Source organism: Rhea americana, unplaced genomic scaffold, assembly GCF_003343005.1.
Source record: "Rhea americana isolate MKP2758 unplaced genomic scaffold, rheAme1 scaffold_20, whole genome shotgun sequence".
Lineage (NCBI taxonomy): Eukaryota > Metazoa > Chordata > Aves > Rheiformes > Rheidae > Rhea > Rhea americana.
Window position 1 is genome coordinate 3,127,728 of NW_028186150.1, and position 16,870 is coordinate 3,144,597.

The 16,870-nt window shown below is 40.1% G+C and overlaps 1 protein-coding gene across 1 annotated transcript in view; it reads right to left on the bottom strand.

Annotated features, from left to right (window-relative positions):
- VSTM2B (V-set and transmembrane domain containing 2B) overlaps positions 1-16,870 on the bottom strand; it is a 250,297-nt gene that overhangs the window by 614 nt on the left and 232,813 nt on the right. The window contains exon 8 of the mRNA XM_085303799.1: positions 16,408-16,801. Within this exon, the coding sequence (XP_085159925.1) occupies positions 16,408-16,801 (394 nt within the window). The remainder of the gene's footprint in view (positions 1-16,407; positions 16,802-16,870) is intronic.

Genomic DNA, 16,870 nt, shown 5'->3' on the forward strand with positions numbered 1-16,870 from the left:
GATTTTAATTTTTTTATCTTTTCCAATATAGAAGATTAAATGCAGAAGAAAAAATCTAGAAGATTTATTTTTATCACTCCAGAGCCAGTGGTCAAAAAGCTTAATTTTAATAGTAAAACAGCATCCTCAAGCTATCCACCTCAAACAGCTTTCTCTTCATCCCTCCCCCTCTCAAGTCTAACTCCACTTAGGTCATTTCAATATGCACTACTAATGGTATGCCTAAACTTATCTTCCGCCAAGTTACCAGCAATTGAGATTTCTATAAATACACCTTAATCTGGTATATAGTTTCTTGAGAAATGACAGGTATCAACCACCCATTACTTTAAAAGGAAATGACRAATCCTGTGGCTGCACTGCTTGATTAACAGGACATGAACCCATTTCATTTGGAATGGGAACAGCAAGACCTTGACATCATCTTTACCTTTTATAGGAAAGAGTAGAACTTTAAATTAAATATATACATAGAAGCTATAGAAAACAGAAGTCAGATGCAAAACACATCTGTTTTGATCGCACCATCCAAATGGAAGGAGGGCAAGATTGCTCCCATTCATACAAAGCAAGGTTAAATGGCAGAACATAGGGCTGCACAGATACCTATGTATGTGCTAACCTGGGAAAGCAGACAGAGCAGGGCTGTCTCGGTGCAGCTTCCCTCAGATCCTGTTACACCAGTGGGCAGGGACKGATTCTGATGCCCTGGTTCACAGTCAAATGCAGCATCAGCACTCAGATGGCAATCAACAGGGCTGTCCCCACCACATGCCTAGTGCCATGCAAGCTCAAGGGCTGCTTTCCTCTCTTTAATAAGTCACTTTTATTCTGCTGGGCAAGGGTGGGAATAGCCCCCTTCCTGCTGAAAAGCTCTGCTGCCTTGTGCAGTATGTAGCGTAGCTGCAAGGCAAGCAATTAATTGCCCTTCACCCCCCGGAAGCCCTGCTCTGCCCACACAAATGAGGCTGCATTTGTCTGCACAGTCAGCTGCTAAGTCTGAATTACCAGTTGATGACACCCTTCTGAATCCACCAAATGCAGTAGTTTGTTTTCACATTACAGTGTTGGTGACAACTGCACAAAGAACTGCACATCTCTTCCACTTGGCTGTGGAATACTTATCATGGGAGCAAACAGAAAAGTGAGACGACAGCCTGACCCTGACATTTCAGGTGGAGTTCACTGGGGCACCAGAAGATAGATTTCACTCGTGTTGTTTGTAGACTGAATACCCTACATACAGGAGTGATAACAGACAGAATACTGAGAGCCACCCGGTTATCAATGCCCCAAATACAGGAAGTCAACTCAGGAAAGTTAAAAAAAAAAAAAAAAAAAAAAGTTTTTAGTGCGTCTCTGAAAAAGAGACCGCTTCTATTTAGGGAAACTAACTTCAGGCACCCTAATGTGAATCCTTTAGTCTTGGTCTTTAGGAGATAGGAATCTCTCTCAGCTATGGCATGATCAGAGGAAATACTTTGAGAAGTTCTTCTGTAAATCACTGTTCTCAATGTTCAGGCTGCCTCATAACCCATATATGCCTCACCAGCAAAGCTGGAGTATTATTATCTAATAACAAAAATACTTCATAGTAATGTGCTGTGCGACTGGGGAACCTGAGCAATGCCCCCATGGTGTGTTATCCCAGATTCCTTAGCCTGTGTGGCGATTATTTAGTTAAGGTTTTAATTAAATCCTTGCATGCACACGTACACACATGCACGCACAAGGCTAACCACCTATTTAGCAACAGTAGGATGTTAAAAGAAATAYAGTTAAAAAAAGAAAAACATTAACAAACAGTTTACTCAGGCAGCTAAAGGAGTAATTATTTTAATTCTTGTAAAAAGGTATTAGAGATGTGTACAAGAAAGAGCACAACAGATGCTGAAGCTCAGGTTTCAGGGCAGCAGATGGAACAGAGGATAACCAGACCCAAACCCCATGCTGCTCAGAGAGGCCACAAAGCAGCAGCTCACAAGCTGGGCCTGCCATCATTACTCAGAGAGCAAGCACGCAGAGGGAGATGGACTCCTGAACGCAGCAAGTTAGTCTTGCACAGCTAAGAGGCATGAGGACCATCCGCCCTTCTACATCTGCAGGCAGGACAGGCAATCCCTGCTCTTCCACTGAGAGAAAGTGTGAAGACAGCAGAAGCCTAGTGCTGATGGCAACACTGCCAGCCTTCCCAACCCCTGTAACGGCATCAGAGGGCTAGAAGCTGCTAGAGCCATTCCGTAGACTCGGTGAGCTCACCCCTCCATGGATCCCGCACACTTGGAAAGGAACCCAACTGCTGCAATGCTGCTGGGATGGCAGGGATGTCCTTTGRCAACAATCTCCCCCAGCAGGCTGGCAGGAAACACAGGTGGTGAGCCAGCCATGCACTTGTCCTAAGCGAACAAACCTGCACCAAGTCCTGCAGATCTCGAGCTCTTGAGCTCTGATAGCTGCTGCACCAACAGCGCTGCTGTTACCAGGCACAAGACCTTATTCTTCCTTCCCCACATTTCTTAATCTGTTCTTTGTTGTAAACAAAACATTTACTGAGGAAATGGAAGCTGAGATATGAGTAACAAATCTCTTTGGAGATCTTTGGGTTCTCCAGAAAAGAGGGCAGATAATGACGCAAAAGGAGCCTTTCCAGTTTCAATTTTAAATAATTCTCTGTGTTTTATAACCTTAAAATCCTCTACCTATCAGGCTTCAGACTTGCCACAGACAACAGGATCAAAGAATTTTGGCAGGCAAGATGAAATTTAGTTCAGCAACAAAAAGAGCAGAGCACCCAGATAAAGTATTCTGATGCACTGATGGACCCAGATGGGTTTTACATACTGTAACTCAAAGGAATTTCCTTTATTCCAGGACATCACTCAAGCAGAACACAGCACCCAACAAACAGGCCATGTAATATTAAGTCTCCAGGGCACAGCACTGTCCTAATGACATTGCCTGCAATGACATTTATGTTTTGCAATGCATGCATGGGCCGATTTGCGCAGTCCTCTGACAGGACTCTGCTGGGCTCAACAATCCCTCTGAACCCTTTGAGTTAGATCAAAGATGCTCAGTCTCTTGCAAGTCAAGTCCACTGCTGCACCCATCACCAAGCTCAGTTCAGATTGGTCGTAGTCCAGAGTACAAGGTAGTTACGTGATCTGCTCCACATGTCAGGCGTTTATCTACAGTATGTGAATGTTGTTCAGTCTCCTTATTTTTTTCTTAAGCATACACAGTCATTTCACAAATATATTCTATTCTATAGTATTAGCAAGGATAACACTCTTACACCACATTCACTTGCACCAGAGACAGAAAACAGTTTGCTGACGGGAAAGGCTAGARAAGTCAACAGTAAAACCCCATTTTATGTCTGTCTTCGAGTCTAACATGCTATATGATATCTGAAGGCRCACTGTTTATTCATACACTGCAATCACTGAGACAAGATCCGTAATTCCAGTTAATATATCACTATTTCCAAGCTGTCAGATGGCTCTTCTCACTTCCAGGACATGCCACAGCTGTGAACTCAGCCTCAGGTTAGCTTCCAGATCCCATCACACCCTCCCCTCCATTCCCCTGTGACAGCAAGGCACAGTCCAATAGSAGCCCATACTCCTGGCAGCTGCACAGAATTTCCAGGTGCCAAATTTCTGCCAGCTCCACACCTGCACATCACTAAGGTGAAGATCTCTGTTCCTATTTTTAATGGAAAGCAATGTTAGTCTCAGCTACGTGCAGCAGCAGTGTTCCTTCTTCCCAACATCATTCCTATGGCAATTTTATGTACCAGCTTAGTTTAAATCTCAATGTAGAATTGTGAATTAAAATAACAGTCTGGAGTTTTTGTCTCTTCCTCTTAATGAATTTGCCATATTTTTACTATATCCTCTATCTTCTTAATTCTGTAGCAGAACTTGAGATCAGAGTCTGTTAGAAGAACTTCAGCAATAATRGTAAAATAGGTTTCTAGAATTTATTTTAAAACAATTACTCATATTGAACATGAAATGAAAGCTTCTCTTTTCATATCAATTCAATGATCTAGTCTAATACTGTTCTGGCAGTAGAAGCAAATACAAAGAATTTCCTAATTCTCTTCCCTCAGAGCATAAGTGGACCATATATATAACKTCCATTAATTGCTCTCTGCTTAGTTAACCATTTTCATTATGTGTAATATTGTTTAGAAACAAGCTGGACTAAAGTGTCTTTAATTCCGCTGTTAAGCAGTATTGGAAGCCTTGATTTTACTTAATAGATTACTCTGTTTGCAGATGTAAACAAACAGAATGTGGTCTTGATAACTGGGATCTGGACATGAGACTTGACCCAGATTTGAGAACAGAGAGTTACTATCCAGAGTTTAAATCAGGAATACATAGTTTTTTGCAAAATACAGACACTTGGAAGAACACAGTTCATTTATGTTTTGAGTATTCATTTGATAGTTTGTTACTGTAAGTTTATTTATCACTCACAGATTTAAAATTTTGTTTCTGTATTATCTCTATGTATGTGGCTTAATGGGAAAATTTACCACTAAATAAAACAGTAAYGAATTACTCTGTTCACGTACAGTGAATTGCTGCTTGACATCACTCATCTTTCTTTTGAACTTACAACATAATATTTTACTGTAGTTGTCTACTTMATAATTTGTTTTGCACTGTATTCATCAAAGTTTGACTTATAACAGTTTATCCAATTGAAAACAATCATTAACTAACCAACTGACTTGTTACACATGGAAAAAATGAGATTCTTCTACCAGCCATATTTAACTAGTAACCATAAATAAAGTTTCCAGCAGTTTCCTGTTCTTTTTCCTAGAAAGAATCTCCCAAGTCCTTTGCTCTCCCTAAGATGGTGACAGAACACAGCAATACTAATAATACAAAGTTGAAAGACATAAAGTCTCTTTTCCATGATGAAGTAACATCTAAAATTTGACCTCCAATTCACAATGGAATTGCAACACTGGCTGGCAACAACACAAGGCATTTCTGTGTATTGCCTTTTATGCTGCGACACTGTTAATCTCCATCTGCTTCCTTACAGACCAACGTCCAATTAAAGCTCTCAAACCTCGCATTTCATCAAGAGGTCAGAGACTGAACCAGGAACATTAGGCTGTGCTTGGAAAAACTACACCTGCTGTTTTATATCCGTGGAAAAGTAGATTTTTATATGGGCAGTTGGTCAGGGATCATTTCAGGCAATAAGGTCCCAGATAAAACAAATTCTCTCTCACTGACTTAAATTTGGAGCACTTCCATTGAATTGAATAGCATTTCCCAAACTTCAGATCTAAGAGTTTCTTAGAAGTTTTTTAATTAAAAAGACACCATTACTAAAGTCACTATACACTTACTAGAAGAGATAGTAAGCTACACCATGTTAGAATTACTCCACAGTTCAAGACATGTTTTTTAAAAGCTGCATCTATCCTTATTCCATTCTTAAATACATACCACAATCCCCACACAAACCATTTTGCTATCATCATTTTTAATCCACCATTTGCAGTTGGCRCCTTAACCTTCCTAATCATCATCAAGTGTTGCTTCTCCAGGATGGCACACGAAAGTGTCAGAGCCTGTGTTAACTTTAGCACGCTCTCCAGCTAAACCCTAGGACACATAGTATGTAACCCTAGCATGTAAAATGAGATGTTCTTTTTACAAAGAAAGATGTGGAACTACAGAAATCCATGCAAAAATACTGAACTATACTGTCTCCATTGCTCCTAGCTTTTGACTAGTTGTGGAACAGTCCTGTGTTCAYGCCTAGGCAGAAGAGTACGGCAGAACTAGAAACAGCTCCAAAGCTCCTTTCGCTGTTGCTAATTTTGGTAATGGTGACTTCCTGCATATTTGTAAAGGATCTGCTCRTGACTGAGCCTAGAAGGCACGAAGAAGGAACAAAATCAGCTTTCTACCCACTACATAGTTTTAAGCATGAATGGCTTCAGTTTTGGAACAGCCTTCCATAACTCATCTTTAAAAAGCATTTCACATAAGTCAGCATACGCACTGCTACAAAACCATGCAGGTAGAAACTAATGATCCCCCTCTCTTCTTTCACAAATGTCACTGAGGTCTTTTAGAATACCAGTAAACCTTTTATTGCAGTTAAGTAAAACTATCAGAATTCCCCTCCACATCCTGCTTATCTAAAAAAACCCAAACTACTTATTTCTTACCCATCGTGTAGCCTCAAACTCTCCACCAAACAGAAACCAGTTTTATTGGCTTGAAACACTAGTAGTTTTGTAAACTGTGTCATCATTTTAGACCTTTTCAATTATGGCTAAGTTTCATGTTTTGCTTACTTTTGCTCTTAAGACATCCATTGCTATGTTAAAAACAAATAGCCAAAAATACTCTGTAACAAGGGTAACTGAAAGCAACTCCTATCCTAATTTTGGAAATTCAGAAGATTTTAATATTTCAAACAAGACTCGTATTCTCACTTCCAAAACCAAAGTGTTCTGACACTTTGCTAACAGCTGTACCTACGTATGTGCTGGTCTGCACTAAAGTCACTGAACRTGGAGGTGACATGGAAAGTAAGGCCTGATAATTCYATATAGACTGTATTTCCAGCACAGGTAGAAAAGTAAGTGTATTTCTTTGTGAAATAAATGCAATTCTTTGTAGCAGCCTGGTTTTAATATTAATTATTCTTTATGTTACATCTAAAAATCCCATCTCAGATAAAAGACTTTRGTACTTGGGTGGTAACTCATAGCAAGACTAACAGAATGCATGGGAATCGTACCATTTTGAGAGGCACAGTACTACTGTTAAGGTGATCAGCTGAATCTTGTTTTATTGAGACACGCAGCATCTTCTAGCTCCGTGAGCATTCCTGCTTACATGTTTAACCTCCAATTTGAGAGGGAAAAAAACAACATGGCTAACCTCTCTTGAATACCTTCCAGGCCCTGTTTTAGCATGTACTATGAAAAACAGGTCATGTACATGATACAGTTATGGACATATTAGAAAACGAGGGAAYTGGATGGCAAGGAGAGGGAAGGGTAGTCATGCAAGGAAATGATGTGGAAAGACAAGTTACTTTCTCATATATGCTAATAAAAAAAGATCCCTTCTTTAGTGTTGACTTTGTAAAGTAGTGCAGTGCTTTGCTGGAAGTCAATCTGAGTGCCTGTGGGACAGGACAGATGTGGGAACTGGTAGAGATGTGGAGCTGAGTGTATGTTCCTTAAAGCATTTGCAATTATCAAAGTGAATTTCTGATCACATTAGAGCTCATTTCAACTGAGTTTAATTAAGGCCMAGTTATTCTCAAAATATTAGGCTTGACAATCCCTTCCAAACATGCATACGGTACACAGATCAGTCAGCTGCTCCATTATCCTCTACGGAGGCTTTTCCCTATTCTCCTACATCATCTGAATATTATTAGAAATAAGCTACAGGATTAGATGGACAATTGATCTGATACAGTTTGACAGTTGATAWGGCTCTTGCATCTTTTTTTAATTAATACACAGCTACTAACAAACTAAAGGAAAGCTACGTTAATGAATTTGGTTAATTTATGGAAGTGCTATCAGGCAAAGAGCAAGATATATTTTTACTTTACCAGGTTACCCCCAAAATATGCAAATTCATTGTCAATAGGCTGGTAAAAGTTTGCCTCTYACTAAAATTGCAAGTACCACCACAGAACACAGGGAATAGTTGGTGTATTTCCCCCCAGTATAACCATTTCCCCTTGAGGTAGACAAAGATTTAACCAGCAGTCTTACAGAAAGCTTAACCCCACTTCTTTTCAACAGCACACCTGACTGTGAAAATTGCCACACTGAGTCAAGTGTTCTATCCAGAAAGCCCTACAGAACAGCAGCTGAGCCAGTTAGCACTGAGCCTGGCCCCTGAGCAGCTGCCATTTGCAAAGGTGTCAACTGGAAACAGTCAGACAAACCATCCAACTATTCCATGTGTCTACTCTTGGAGACATTAAGGAAGAGCTATAAGAAAACACCATCTGCAACTAATTTATAATAAGCTCCAATAGGAAACACTATGGTAGACAATGTCAGGGTAGAAGAGGAGCATGTGTCCTGAATACACAMAGTCAGTCATTTATTCTATATAGATTATACAGCTAAAATACTTTCCTATTGGTCTGAATTTAAATAAACTAGTAACTTCCCTCTTTTGAGACCTGCAGTTGGCCTTTACTTTGTAGCGCACTGACATCAACAAATTTCTGATTTGGTATTACTGATTTGATCTATCCTCAGTGGGAAGTAAAGACTTCAGCTATCTAATTAAAGAGATCCAAAACATCCTACTCGATTTGTTTCATTTCTAGAATTTTCTGGAATCCTGTAATATAGAACTAACCTAACAAAAAAAGAAAAAAAAATCAAGCACCACTAGTTTACTCAACAGTTGAATAACAGAAGATGCAAAAAAATCTTTGTATTGAGATTTRGCAAAAAATAATTTTGAACTTATACAGAAAAATACATAACTACATTAGTGATAGTTAAGGCATTAAATGAGCATCTAGCCCTACATATCCTTTTTCAGCACTACTCTGTGAGCAATTCCACAGTATATTGCCAAATACAAATCCCAAAATCACAACTCAAATTATCCAAATCATGAGGCAGATTAAAAATACAGATATTGGGGTTTCAGGTGCTGAGCTTTTTCCACTGAGCSTGGGCCATATTCTCAAATTTTCTATTATAAGCAGGAGAACTAAAAAGCCATGTCACAAAGCAAGCAAGCTTGATACTAACATGATCACGCAATTCCAGAAGCTGACACTTTAAGAATATACTTGCAATAAAACTCAAACTAGGTGGAAACACAGATTTCACAATAGGTAGATGTGATACAACTTGTAAATATTTGCAACCCAGAAAAAAAACAAGACACTATAGCTCTCACTTAACTGTCTTTTTGGAGTATTTTCAACTTCATTAGGATTAGCAGGGAGCTCCAAGTATAGTTTTAATTATCATTCCAATCAGAATTACTGAAGTTAAGTAGACCTAAGCATAGATTATCTACAAATTTCTTGAAAAATAACCCTATTTTATCTATACTTAAAGAGCAGGTCTAAGTGCATTAGCAGAACACATGATACTACAAAGAAAAATGCCATATTGAGAGCAGGTGCTTGAAAAAAGTAGAGCCTGTGACTTGTAGGAGAAAAAAAGAGAGATCACCTTCTTGTTATAACCAAACAGGGACATTTTGCAAACATAAAATACACTCCACCACCGCTCTTTCTAGCGGCTAATTTCTGCAARGTATTATTTAACTAAAGACACTGCCATAACCAACACCCATGTGATGCTAAACTTTTTGGAATTCGAAAACTGTGGACATGGGATATTCCTTAGTGTCCTCTTTATATAAGAGGACTCCTGCTCCCTTGAATGAGAAGGGCTCAGATTAGAACACCAATTAGGTCAGATCAGATTTTACATTTTATAAAGTAGCAAAATAGTTCTAGTTGTACCAGTTTCATGAATTCTATACATGACCAATATRATGGCAGACAAGATGATGTTTGGACAAGAAATCCATTACAGGACTTATTAATTGTGCTCTGCCTCAGTGAGAAGTTAGAAGCTATTCACAGCACACAGAACAAGGATGTTCTGCTTCCCAAAATATGATACAGCCAATATTACAGCAGCTACTTGACATCATAACTAAGCTTTGCTTCTGCAGCTTCCTTCTCCAGCCGTGGCACAATGACCTGCATACAGTGCAGCCCCACTGGCTTCTCCACAGAGCACAGCTGCTGTTCTGCCAAACTGCTCTTTCCTGCTAACAAAATTGCCTCCCAACTGATAACAGCTTAGCAATACAAAATACTTGGTTGTTAACCACTGTTGTGAACAAATAATACCATTCTGCTGACAACCCCATTTTTTCCAATACAAATCTGCTTGAATTGTTTATTATTGACATATGGTACTGCTGTGCTATTATCTAATTTTAAAAAGACATAGTAAACAGACATTGTGAATCTGACAGTACTTTTACTGCTTCAGCAAAGCTAAATTAAAACCCTAAACAAACTCATCTTATTGATAATATAGTCCTGTCGGACTCTCAAGTAAAGAAAAAAAACACCTTTTTCAAAGGATTACTTTTAAGATTCACTTCCTAGCAGATCCCTGCTTTTCAACTACAGACCCCAACTATACTATCCTTCTTGAAGCAACTACCATTAAGACCGCATTTACATTTGTTACAACAGAGCTAAGACTACTAAGTATACCACTTAAAATATTAAAGAATTATAGGAATTATAAAATATTAAGAAATTGTAGATTACTACAACATAGTTCAAGTCCGAGTTTATACATCTGAACACTAAGTAAGTATATTGGATGTACTGAATATATAACAATTATCTGTCTCTCTTGCAAAATACACACCCTGTAAGTTAGCCAGTACTGCAATTAAGGACCCATTTTGCAAAGCATCTATTGAAATTGTACCAAAGAAATAGCAGTATACATTATATTCCCACACTAAATACAGTGTTTGTTCATGCAAGATGACACTCAGCCTCCCAAATACAAGTTTCTATTTTTCACTCACGAATTAATTATTTTGTATGAAAATCCAGCCTAAGTTTAGGTATGACTTTCCACTTGGAAAACCTCTTTCACTGCTTTCAATGATTTTTATTATTATTTTTTTTTTATAACATGACAATATTAAAGAAGTTCAAACAATACTCAGATTTCTTCAAGGACACTGCACAGGCTTTAATAGGTTTGTATAGTTCTGTCTGTCCTCCAGGGAACAAACAAGAACAGCTAAATGGAGTTTGGTCAAATAAATTGCATTTCCACAATATAAAGACACCCTTGCACAGCTTTTTTCTGCCCTAGCTAATGAGGTGATATGGCACTGCAGTTGGTACTTTTGTCCAGTTCAAGATTTAATCCATACTACATGCACACAGAAGAAGATATTTGACCTCATTTGTCCTCAAATTAGTCTAATTTGCCTAGATTTTAAAGTGTTAGTGATGTGTATTTAATGAGAATTCTTTTTGCGTGTTTATTATCCAGTGACATTTAGGGAGTCATCTTGGTAATTCAGTTATGGCTTGTATGTCTTGCTACAATATTTAATGTAAAAGAAAACATGATGTGACCCAGGTCATTTCATATTTAACTAACAATAAAATATAAGTTCATACATGATCTCACAAAAAGCACAGGTGGAGTGGAATAGACCCCTGACATCAGATGGAAAGGTGGGAACCTAAACTGAACAACGCAACAGAGGGATCTTCCTTTTCTACTTTGTGAAACGTTTGTGTATCAAATATATATTAGTTCCACTGGCTGTTTCTCAGGCTGGCATGCATCAAGTTATTCAAATTCTGACAAAGCCAGGAGAACCCTAGATCCAAACTGTATCTTACCTACTGTTAGTTTGAAACTCAGCTCATAGCCAGTCCAAACAGAGGCCTTTCAACATGCCACAGCTTGTTATACTCATTAGAGCRTGTTCATTTGCTTTCCTGCCTCTTACACTCAAAAAAATACTTTCAGCTTCTCAGTTCCTGCAGCAGGGCTAATATTCTCCCACACAGTCTACTGCCTCAGTGCAGGTTGCAAAAGCTCAACTTTGTGCAAGCATCACAAGGAGCTGCATGTGCACAAGGACTGCAGAATTAAGACTAGATGCTTTATTATCTGAGACTCTATAGCCCACAGATGGACTTCCTTCTACAGCAAACATAAAAGGTTTTACAGGGGAAAAATTGGGGTTTAGATGYGAAGACTTATTTTCTTCCTCACTGTAGACACTTCATCTCTGCATACTGCACGCATTCCTCCTGTCCTTCACAGAGCACTCTAGGTATAATGAATCAGAATCTCTCGTTTCATACTGCTCTATTTCATTTAAAGCTTTCACTGCAGAGTTTTGTGGCTAAAGATCAAATAAAAGGGAATCTGGAAGGTGCAATGTCTGATCCTTATTCACTTCAGAAACTTAAACTTCAGAAACTAAAATTGCTCCCAAGTCAATACACAGACACTCATTTTGGACACTATTTGATAAAATACACTCAACTGTCTCCCAGAAGGTCAGTACGAAGATACTTGTTTGTTACTTCATCTATCAGGTGATAAAGTTAGTCTCACAACTACAACACTGAATTGAAATGTGAGAGCTTTGGATTTAAATTTTCGACATTATTTCACTGCCCCTTGTTATATGCTTAACAAAATTGGTCATTGTTCCTCCTACCATCTGTCTGTTTTGTCCTTTTGGACTATGGTCGTTTAGGAACAGAGATATTCTCAAACTTCTGTGTCTTGCTCATTGGTGCCCCTACGCCCCTATTACCCTCTCCACTACCCCTATTACCACATCAAAACTAGGAACACTTCTGATCATGTTAGYGTTATATGAACTCTCACTTGCTCACACTGAATTTCTTCCTCCATCAATAAATTCAGTTTGAGTATAATGCCTTGAATTGAACGCAAATATTATCTTCATTTAGAGCCTTGCCAACAGTTCCTCCTTCTCCAACTGTATTAATGATCTTAGCAACAAAACTTGGCCTCTTTGCAGTACAGGTAATATGTTTTCAATTTTCACTTTGGGTAATTTACCTTAATGGCAGACAAGCAGCAATGATCTCTTTGAATCTCWTGAAAACACAACATTGAATACAGCAGTTTAGGTATTACAGATAAATATTAGCTATTCAAAATAGATGATTATGACATATCAGACAAATTTTGTCATATTGTGTATGTTCACTTATGTACTACGACGTTGCTTATAAATTTGTATCAAATACTATTTCAGATTACATGTCCCTAACTATGCATTTTCAATTTATAACTGGTTTGTCAGACGGAACCGTATGCTCTTTAGAGAATCTGAATGGCAGACATTTATTTTAGTAAGCTCGTATTTCAGTTCAACTATAAGATGCAAAGAATCACATTTTCCCACTGCATGTGTGACTAGGACTCCAGCAAGAGCCCTGCAGGCATATCTGAAAGCAGCAGCTGATCTATAATCTCATTTATTGGAATACAGTACACTGAAACCCTATCTTACTATGCTGAACATATTGGGAAGATTTCTACTGCAAAGAAAATATGATTAGATCTCAATTAAAGACAGTGGCTAGCATCATGCCATCAGCTTTCAGGCAGAGTTCTCCAGTRTAACAGGGGAGGGTATTTTGTAATAGCTGAAGGCAAATCAGCTTTTGAGCACATTTTCAGTGGAATCCGCATTTGGGTGCATTTCTGCTTTTATACAAAGGAAACATTCCCCAGTACAATGAAAACCTTACAAATCCTCAATGCTTCACAGTAAATGTATCATTCCCCCTCCCTTTTTTAAAGTATTTATCTATGTGTGTTTTACAAAGCTCAGCATACTAAACATATGTTATTGTACATACATATTATTCATATACCAACACAGGTTTGGGTCCTGCAGTTTTGTGCACCTTATATGGGCAATGACTTGGTTTGATCTGATGTCCCCACTCTGTGAAAAGTCAGCTATGACACTGCCATTAAGAGATGGACACAAAACAGGGCTTCTAATTTAAAACAGGAAAAAGAGGAATAATCATGTTTCATAAGGAGACTGCATTCTTTACAGAGAAAATTAATCACTGAACCTAAAATAAAGATCGTAAGTTTAAAGTACATTTGAAAAATATTGAAGCTAAATGATGACTTTTTAAGAAATCTTAAAGCAAGTTTAGCGCTTGTCCAAGAAAATATCAGAATGACAGCACTGGAGATCACAGTATGCTATTTCTTTGCAAAAGCAGGCAATATCACTACATGTTCTAGTCACACAGACTTCCATATTACTACTTACGCATGTGCCTTCATTCTAGGTATGGAGGGACAATACATCTAGGGAGAGAGAAAGTTCATTTCTTGTTGCTACACCAAGCTGCCTTACTCTGCTTCAAACCGTGTGGCACAGCGTCTCTAAAGTTCACTGGTCACTGGGGCTGTGATAGCAACCACCTGCCTGCTTCACAGAAGCTACCAAAGGGCTATCTTGTGGTAACAGCTTTTGGTCTAGAAGGCAYCTGAATCAAAAACTTAGGAGGGCCAAGACTTCACAGGCTGCTGATCTGAGCAGTCCTGTCACTGACCTTTCACTATTAAGTACTTAAAGACAGCTCCAAACTGTCACATATTTGCAAACTACAATGGACTAAAGAAGAAATCTGTTATACAGGGAGTCTTGATTCAAGCAGAGTAAAAAGACATCTTCACAGAGGAGAGCATGAAAGAATACAAGATGTGTTGTCTTCCTTCTATTCATATGAAAGCAGCTGCTGTGTTATACCTTATTAAGCATTATGAACAAGAGTCTCAAGCTCTTCATATAGCAACTTTATGCCTGAAAGGTAACTGCCACAGAGTGGCAGTGTTTACTGATACCAGTGTGCACAAGCCAGATGTCACAGCAGGAAATTTTGGTTTAGCCCATTTTGTAGCCCTCTAAGGAGCAGTCTCCACCTGGAAATCCCCAAAATATACTTTGCTGAACTCAAGTATCTTGTTCACCGATTTACATCACTCCGTTACCTTATCTTCATAGCTTGCTGCGATGCTTACATTTTATTTTCAGAATTTAATCTAGCCTGAAAAATGATGCAGCAGTGACAAACCAAACCACAGAAATGTAAAAAATTAGGATAGACAGCAGTTTAGATGATCTGGGCAGAAGGTCTTGTCCTAACAGACATATCTGCCGTGCTCTCCTGGCTGCACAAACTTGCATCCATCTGTGACGATGGAACTGAGCCCACTACAATTCCATCGTACTGTTTCTAGTTCATACGCACTGTGTAAGCTTTGGATTCAGTAGACAGGCTGCATAGTACTATGAATCCTAAATATAACTTCTGTTGTCTGTACAAACAACATTGCAGAACTTCTCATTGTGGAAGAGTGGACAGAGGAAAGCATGAAAACAATTACTAACTCTAGACTCCGAGGAGGACAATAGATCCTTTCATTAGAAAAAGGACAGGACATAAGCATCACAATGTTCAGTTTAATTTCTAGTGGTCAAAAAAGAAAAAAAAAATGGAACTTCTGCATGTTCCCACAGACACCTGCAATTAATTATACCTCAGTAACTACCACTTTGTCTTTCATTAGACAACGATCAACACACATTTTATACTCCTAAGAATGGTATGATGTAAAACTTAGTTTTCACATGTGCCTCCACATRAGAAAGAACTGAAGTCTTCAGAAAACAGTGACAGGCAGTAGCCAGAGAAAATAAAGCATCTGAAGAACATCACTGTTTCACAGTGACCTATATGCAACTGATTTCCATTACTGTGAACCCCAAACTGCAAACATTTGTTTGAGTGTAAGAACARGTTATCAGAAAGAAGTGTGAATATTCCTGCATGAGGATTATGAACCTGCTTCAGAAGGCTCTCAGCTGTGAGGTGAGCCAAGGGCTTTCCCTAAGCACAGTCAACAGCATATGATTGCTTCCCTTCCATAGAAATCTTGGCACAGTCACTTGTTTGACATTAATTAATAACCACCGGCCAAGAGAAGACCTAAATCCCGCAAGAACAGCACTGAATGSCTTTCGATACTCTTACAACGTAGAATTTTAGAACTCTGTGTTCTTTGCATCAGATTCCACTGCTGTGGATGAAAATAAAGATTTACAATGGTCTTGTATAGGCAATCCATAATTTAGTCATGATGCATTACTAACTTTTTCTTAAAGCAGTATTAAATTTAACTYAGACAGCAGTAGTGTAATATTTACCATTGGCAAATTATTATATAGAGAAGTATTTCCAACTTTTGTAATGCCAGTACTTAAAAGTGTGGAGCTCATTACACAACAATTAACATTTTGGAGTTCTCCTCCAAACCCGTATCCTGCTCTGTACGGAGCCACACGCTTGTGCACAGAGATCAGCTTGTGTAACCACTTGCTGATTTAAATTCTCTGCAGAACAGTCATGACATTTTGCTTACTTCAGGTTGCAACTCTCTTAAAAATACCACGTTTGAAAAGCTGCGAAAAGGGCTCTGGAAGTGAGGCACCGTGTAGCTTCCACCCACGGAAACGAAGCTGGCGCCGACCCCCCCACCAGGAAGGTTTCTCTGCGCCCCTTCCCGCCCCTTCCCCCCCCTTCCCCCAGCTGCGAGGCAAGGCAGCCTCTAACACTTCAGCTGTCTGGATGATTTCGGCGTATTTGCTCACAGGCCTAAGCACAGTTATCTCGTTTCAGCACCGCAGCCGTAATTTCCTCCGCGGCAGATCGGGCTGTCCGCGCTCGTTTTCCGTTCGCACACCCCATCGCCGCGACGAGCGCCCGCCCTACCTGACCCGTGCTGCTGACGGAGGATGGCGGCCTGCCCCGGCGGCGGCGAGGCCGAGGCGGCGGCCCTGGTCCTGGCCGTGGCGGTGGGGGCGGCGGCGGGCCCCGCCTCGGCTGGCGGCGGGCGCTTGTCGGCGGCGGGCTGCGGCGTAGGCCGGGCGGCGGGGCCGTGCCGGCGCGGGGCCGCGCCGCTCTGGATGTGCGACACCGCCTCGGCCGCCTGCACGTCGGGCGGCGCGAAGCGCGAGAGGACGCGCAGCAGCGCCTGGGCCTTATGCTCCTGCGTCTCGTCGTCGCTGTAGTCCGCCACGCGGCACTCGTACACGCCCTCGTCCTGCCGCCGCACTCCCGACAGCCGCAGCCGGTGCGAGATGTCGTTGCCCTGGACGCGAACCGTCTGCAAGAAACGGCAGAACCCCGCCGCCGCCTCAGTAACGGCCGCTCCCTAACGGCCGACTCCCTCCCC